Source organism: Pongo abelii, chromosome 1 (assembly GCF_028885655.2).
Source record: "Pongo abelii isolate AG06213 chromosome 1, NHGRI_mPonAbe1-v2.0_pri, whole genome shotgun sequence".
In the NCBI taxonomy this organism is placed as follows: Eukaryota; Metazoa; Chordata; class Mammalia; order Primates; family Hominidae; genus Pongo; species Pongo abelii.
The window spans coordinates 97,508,395-97,515,859 of NC_071985.2; the positions used below are offsets into that span (position 1 = coordinate 97,508,395).

The 7,465-nt window shown below is 39.3% G+C and overlaps 1 protein-coding gene across 1 annotated transcript; it reads left to right on the top strand.

Annotated features, from left to right (window-relative positions):
- The first annotated feature begins 419 nt into the window (after window positions 1–419).
- LOC100456072 (small proline-rich protein 2A) lies at window positions 420–1,810 on the top strand. The gene is made up of 2 exons (XM_002810174.4): window positions 420–462; window positions 1,176–1,810. The coding sequence occupies exon 2, from the start codon at window positions 1,195–1,197 to the stop codon at window positions 1,411–1,413; it is 219 nt and encodes a 72-aa protein (XP_002810220.1). The 5' UTR covers window positions 420–462; window positions 1,176–1,194; the 3' UTR covers window positions 1,414–1,810.
- Window positions 1,811–7,465: the final 5,655 nt, after the last annotated feature.

A 7,465-nucleotide genomic window follows, 5' to 3' on the forward strand; every position in this document is an offset into this window, starting at 1 on the left:
ATTGTACGAGGAAAGTGGAGGTGGAATGGCTTCATGTACAAACAATATGGCATTCAGCTAAAGTGGATCAGGGCAGGAAGTTTCATGATTTAGGGAAGGTGTAAGATGGGAAGCATTCATTGCCCCTAATCAAGAAAGAGAGCCCTTGACCACCAGTTAGAGAATCCCCCAAGTGCCTCTTTGCTGTAAGTCACTGAAACTGAGATCTAAGGCAGGGCCTCAGTGAGTCAGAAGCACTTAATCCAGTGGAAAGATCCCAGAACAGGATATTTCCCAGTTTGAGAATCCCTGTCATGCTAGTTATGGATAGATTTGCATTTTAGTTGGGACATTGCTGGACCAGCTCAGTTTTGCGTAGTTCCACTTCCTGCTGGGTGGGGTAGCTGGCCCTATAAAGAGGTTCTCTGCTCTACAACTCCTAAACTCCTGGTACTTGAGCACTGATCTGCTTTGGAGAACCTGGTGAGTCTGCTTCCTTGAGTTCCTCTGTTCTTTGTGCCCTGAAATGTTGAATTTAATCTGAATCCAGCAAGTTTGGTGGAACCAAACCTATGATCATAGGTTTGATGGTACTTAATGGATGGAACTACAAGATTAGACTACATGATACAGTGTTTTGCATTGATTTTTAAAAAATGTACAATTACATGTCCATATGGACAGAGAAGTTAATAGGAAAGCTTTGGTTTGAAGAAAGGGATGAAGTATTTTTCTGTTTTCCGTATTTTCCTGGTGTCCTTTTCTAAAGTTTGTGTCTTAGCAGGTGTGAGAGCCAGTACTTCTTCCTGAACAGCCCTTGCTCTGTGCCCAAGTCAACCCACTGGTGCTTTACAACAGATAATCATGATAGGAATAGCTTGTGAGATTGCCCAGGGGGTCTGAACTTGTGACTGCCTTTCCTGAAGATGTCATTTTCATGGAATAACATGCTTGCTTCTTTATTACAGAGATGTTTTCATTGGAAAAATTGTATGAGGAAAGGCAGGATTTCCTAGGGCTGATGAAGCAACTTGCTAAAGTGGAAAGGAGAAGACAGGAAGTCATAAAAAGGGAGCTAAGAGTTTAAATAAAATTTTGGAGATTGGAGAAATAATATGCCATGGTATTACATAAGCTTTGGCTTCTCTCTCTGGAGGAGTCCATTCCCATGAACACTGTCATATCATTTCTTTCAGATTCTGAGACTCCAGCAGGATGTCTTATCAACAGCAGCAGTGCAAGCAGCCCTGCCAGCCACCTCCTGTGTGCCCCACGCCAAAGTGCCCAGAGCCATGTCCACCCCCGAAGTGCCCTGAGCCGTGCCCACCACCAAAGTGTCCGCAGCCCTGCCCACCTCAGCAGTGCCAGCAGAAATGTCCTCCTGTGACACCTTCCCCACCCTGCCAGTCAAAGTATCCACCCAAGAGCAAGTAACAGCTTCAGAATTCATCAGGAGCATGAAAGGATAAGGATAATTGGCTCACCTTGTTCCACAGCTTCACCCACATCTTCTCATCAAAGCCTACCATGGATACACAGGGAGCTTCTTTCCTCTTAGCCAGTGATCTGCCCATGATGAGCCCTGATAGCAAAAGTTTCCTTTCTGAGGCTGCCGTACTACCACTGTCCAGGTGGAGACTGAGAAAGGAAGTCCTCAGCAGTGTCAGTTCCCAGAGCTTTGGAAGAAGGACCAGCAGCTCTGTCCCTGGGAATCATCAAAAAATTCTGTTGATGTTTTCTGTGTCTGTCTGTCACCTGGGCATGGGCTTCTAACACCTGTGCAATTGTCACTTTTCTTTCACTCCCTGAATAAAGTATCTTTGCATACATATTTGTGAATGGATCTTTTGTTTCTTTTCAAATCTGCTTTATTAGTAATATTATATAATCATTTGGGTTTATTTCCACCTTTCTTTCAACCAGTCAGAATCTTAAAATTTGGGTCATACCAAAGATTATGTCTGCATTATTTAAACCACTTTTATTTTCCTTAATTAGTGTTTGATTGATTTCAGGAACATATTATTCAACTTCTGTGAATGTCAATCTCTTTATTGCAAAGCGAGCAAAATAACATTTACTTAACAAACTAGTCGTGGGATAAATCTAATTACTATCTGAAATTTTGTTGGTGCAATGCCTGACACATAATTAGCTGTCATTTTAGAAGTTTATTGGCAGTAACATATCATCATTGTTTCCACCATTACCACCACCACCATCATCATCATCATCATCACTCCCCATGACAACCACTACCATATTTGTTCCAGCAATAGAGTGGCTTGGATGTAACTAATATAAAAAATAAGAAGACTCTGTTTTTTTGTTTTTAATTTAATATTATTATACTTTAAGTTTTAGGGTACATATGCACAATGTGCATGTTTGTTACATATGTATACACGTGCCATATTGGTGTGCTGCACCCATTAACTCGTCATTTAGCATTAGGTATATCTCCTAATGCTATCGAAGACTCTGTTTTTATTGATTCCTAATACTTATACACATTTTTGGGATACATGTGATATTTTGTTACATGGATCAAATGTGTAATGATAAAGTCAGGATATTAGGAAATTCAGGGCATTCATCACCTTGAGCATTTATCATTTCTCTCTTTGTTGGAAACATTTTAATTCCTCTCTTCTAGCTATTTTGAAAAATACAATATGTTGTTGTAAACTGTAGTCACCCTACTCTGCTATCAAATATTAAAACTTACTCCTTTTATATATCTCTATGTTTGTACTCATTAGCCAGTGTTTTATCATTCTCCATCCCCTGAACTCCCTTCCCTGCTTCTGGTACCTACCATTCTACTCTCTACCTTTATAGATCAAATTTTGCAGCTCCTACATATGAGTGAAAACATACAATGTTTGTCTATCTCTGCTTGATTTATTTTACTTAACATAATGACCTCCATTTGAATCTATGTTGCTTCCAATGATGGGACTTCATTCTTTTTATTACAATGAAATAGTATTTCTTTGCATGTATATTCTATCTTTTCTTTGTCCATTCATTCATTAATGGATGATTAGGTTACACATCTTTGCTATTGTGAATAGTGCTGCAATAACCATACAAGTTTAGGCACCCTTTTCATAATCTGATTTCTTTTCCTTTGGATAGATACACAGTAATTGGATTGCTGGATTGAATGATAATTCTATTTTTAGTTTTTTGGATAAATCTTACTGTTTTCCACAGCAGCTGTACTAATTTACATCCTTACCAAGAGCATATAAGACATTTTTCTTTGCATCTTCTTTGGCATCTGCTTTTTTAAAGTTTTTGTTTTAAGTTCAGTGGTACATATGCAGGTTTGTTATATAGTTAAACTTGTGTCATAGGGGTTTATCATACAGCTATTTCATCACCCAGGTATTAATTCTGGTACTCATTAGTTATTTTTTGTGATCCTTTCCTTCCCCATAACCGCCACCCTGTGGTAGGCCCCATTGTCTGCTGTCCCCGTCTATGTGTCCATGTGTTCTCATCATTTAACTTGCTGTTATAAGTAAGAACATGTCGTATTTGGTTTTCTGTTTCTGCATTAGTTTGCTAAGCATAATGGCCTCCAGCTCCATCCATGTACCTGTAAAGGACACAGTCTCATTTCTTCTTATGGCTGCATAGTATTTCATGGTATATATGTACCACTTTTTCTTTATCTAGTCTATCATCGTTGGGCACTTAGTTTGATTCCATGTCTTTGCTATTATGAATAGGGCTGCAATGAACATAACATGTTCACGTGTCTTTATGGTAGAATGGTTTATATTCCTTTGGGTATACACCAAGCAATGGGATTGCTGGTTTTAATGGTAGTTCTTTAATTTTAGTTCTTTGAATAATTGCCACACTGTATTCCACAACATTTGAATAAATTTACACTCCCACCAACAGTGTATAAGAATTTATTTTTGTCTTCAACCTCTCTAGCACCTCTTTTTTTTTTTTTGACTTTTCATAATAGCCATCTGACTGGTGTGAGACTGTATCTCATTGTGGTTTTGATTTGCATTTCTCCAATGATCCGTGACATTGAGCTTTTTTTCATATGGCTTGTATGTCTCTTTTTGAAAGTGTCTGTTCCTGTCTTTCGTGCAGTTTTCAATGGGGCTGTTTTTTTTTCTTGTAAATTTGTTCAAATTCCTTATGGAGGCTGGATATCAGACCCTTATAAGATGTGTATCTTGCAAAATTTTTCTCCCATTCTTTAGACCTAAAGTCTGTTAACTTTCTTGATAGTTTCCTTTGCTATGCAGAAGCTCTTTAGGTTAATTAGATCTCATTTGTCAATTTTCTTTTCTTTGCAATTGCTTTTGACATCTTCGTCATGAAATCTTTGCCAGCTCCTATATTCAGAAATGTATCGCCTGGGTTGTCTTCCAGGGTTTTTATAGTTTTGGGTTCTACATTTAAGTCTTTAATTCATCTTGAGTTGATTTTTGTATATGGTGTAAAGAAGGTATCCAGTTTCAATCTTCTGCATATGTTAGTCAGTTATGCCAGCACCATTTACTGAACAGGAAGTCCTTTTCCCATGCTTGTTTTTGAAAAGTTTTTAGAAGATCAGATAGTTACAGGTGTGTTGTCTTATTTCTGGGTTCCCTATTCTGTTTCAGTAGTGTATGTGTCTGTTTTTCCACTAGTACCATGTTGTTTCCTTTATGGTAGCCTTGCAGTATAGTTTATAGTTGGATAGCATGATGTCTCCAGCTTTGTACTTTTTGCTTAGAATTACCTTGGCTATTCGGGCTGATTTTTGATTCAATATGAATTAAAAAAATTTTTTTCTGGTTCTGTGAAGAATGTCATTGGTAGTTTGATAGGAGTCACATTGAATTTGTAAATTGGACAATATGGCCTTTTTTCTTTTCTTTTTTTTTTTTTTTTTTTGAGACGGAGTCTCACTCTGTTGCCCAGGCTGGAGTACAGTGGCCCAATCTCAGCTCACTGCAAGCTCTGCCTCCCGGGTTCATGCCATTCTCCTGCCTCAGCCTCCTGAGTAGCTGGGACTATAGGCGTCCACCACCAGGCCCAGCTAATTTTTTGTATTTTTAGTAGAGATGGGGTTTCACTGTGTTAGCCAGGATGGTCTCAATCTCCTGACCTCGTGATCTGCCTGCCTTGGTCTCCCAAAGTACTGGGATTACAGGTGTGAGCCACTGCGCCCGGCCAATGTGGCCCTTTTAAGGATATTGATTCTTCCTATTCATGAGTATGGAATGCTTTTCCATTTGTTTGTGTCACCACTGATTTATTTGAGCAGTGTTTTAGAATTCCTGTTGTAGAGATCTTTCACCTCCCTGGTTAACTATATTTCTAGGTACTTTATTATTTTTGTAGCAATTGTGAATGGGATTGTGTTCCTAATTTGACTCTTGTCTTGGTTGTTGGTGTACAGGAGTACCAGTAATTTTTGTACGTTGATTTTGAATCCTGAAAGTTTGCTGAAGTTTTTTATCAGCTGAAAAACCCTTTTGGTCTTTGACCATAGGGTTTTCTAGATATAGTATCATGTCGTATGTAAACAGAAATAGTTTGACTTATCCTCTTCCTATTTTGATGCCCTTTCTTTCCTTATCTTCCATGATTGCTCTGGCCAGGACTTCCCATACTATGTTGAATAGGAGTGGTGAGAGAGGGCTTTCTTCTCTTGTGTGTAGGGAAAAGAAAGAGAGATCAGACTGTTACTGTGTCTATATAGAAAGGGAAGACATAAGAGACTCCATTTTGAAAAAGACCTGTACTTTGAACAATTGCTTTGCTGAGATGTTGTTAATATGTAGCTTTGCCCCAGCCACTTTGCCCCAACCTGGAGCTCACAAAAACATGTGTTGTATGAAATCAAGGTTTAAGGGATCTTGGGCTGTGCAGGATGTGCCTTGTTAACAAAATGTTTACAAGTGGTATACTTGGTAAAAGTCATCACCATTCTCTAGTCTCAGTAAACCAGGGGCACAATGCACTGCAGAAAGCCGCAGGGACCTCTGCCCTTGAAAGCGGGGTGCTGTCCAAGGTTTCTCCCCACGTGATAGTCTGAAATATGGCCTAGTGGGATGAGAAAGATCTGACCGTCCCCCAGCCCGACACCCGTAAAGGGTCTGTGCTGAGGTGGATTAGTGAAAGAGGAAAGCCTCTTGCAGTTGAGATAGAGGAAGGCCACTGTCTCCTGCCTGCGCCTGGGAACTGAATGTCTCGGTATAAAACCCGATTGTACATTTGTTCAATTCTGAGATCAGAGAAAAACCACCCTATGGTGGGAGGCGAGACATGTTTGCAGTAATGCTGCCTTGTTATTCTTTACTCCACTGAGATGTTTGGGTGGAGAGAAACATAAATCTGGCTTATGTGCACATCCAGGCATAGTACCTTCCCTTGAACTTAATTATGACATAGATTCTTTTGCTCACATGTTTTGTGCTGACTTTCTCCTTATTATCACCCTGCTCTCCTACTACATTCCTTTTTGCTGAAATAATGAAAATAATAATCAATAAAAACTGAGGGAACTCAGAGACCGGTGCCAGTGCAGGTCCTTGGTGTGCTGAGTGCCGGTCTCGGCACTGTTGTTTCTCTATACTTTGTCTCTGTGTCTTATTTATTTTCTCAGTCTCTTGTCCCACCCGACTAGAAATACCCACAGGTGTGGAGGGGCAGGCCACCCCTTCACTTGTGCTGGTATGCCTCCAATTTTTCCCCATTCTGTATGATGTTGGCTGTGGGTCTGTCATAGATGGCTGTTATTATTTTGAGGTCTGTTTCTTTAATACCTAGTTTGAGAGTTTTTAACATGAAAGGGTGTTGAATTTTATGGATAGCCTTTTCTGCATCTATTGAGACAATCTTGTGATTTTTGTCTTTAGTTCTGTTTATGTCATTAATCACAGTTTTTGATTTGCATGTGTTGAACCAACCTTGCATCCCAAGGGTAAAGCCAACTTGATTGTGGTAGATAAGCTTTTTGATGTGTTGCTGGATTCAGTTTGCCAGTATTTTTTTGAGGATTTTTGCATTGATGTTCATCAAGGATATTGGCCTGAAGTTTTCTTTTTTTGTTGGGTCTGTGTCAGGTTTTGGTATCAGGATGATGCTGGCCTCACAGAATGAGTTAGGGAGGAGTGCCTCCTCAATATTTTGGAATAGTTCCAGCAGGAATGATATAAGCTCTTGTTTGCACATCTGGTAGAATTCAGCTATGAATTTGTTTTGTCCTGGGCTTATTTTGGTTGGTAGGCTATTTATTACTGATTCAATTTTGGAGCTCATTACTGGTCCTTTCACAAACTCAAATTCTTCCTGGCTCAGGGTTTGGAGGGTGTATGTGTCCAAGAATGTATTTTTTTTTCTATATTTTCTAGCTTATGTACATAGAGGTGTTTGTAATATTCTCTGATGTTTATTTGTATTTCTGTGGAGTCAGTGGTAATATCCCCTTTGTTTTTTCTAATTGTGTTTGTTTGGATCT

What these genes read in the sequence shown, in the direction of transcription:
- LOC100456072 (XM_002810174.4), top strand. Translation starts at nt 1,195, where the DNA reads ATGTCTTATCAACAGCAGCAGTGCAAGCAGCCCTGCCAGCCACCTCCT.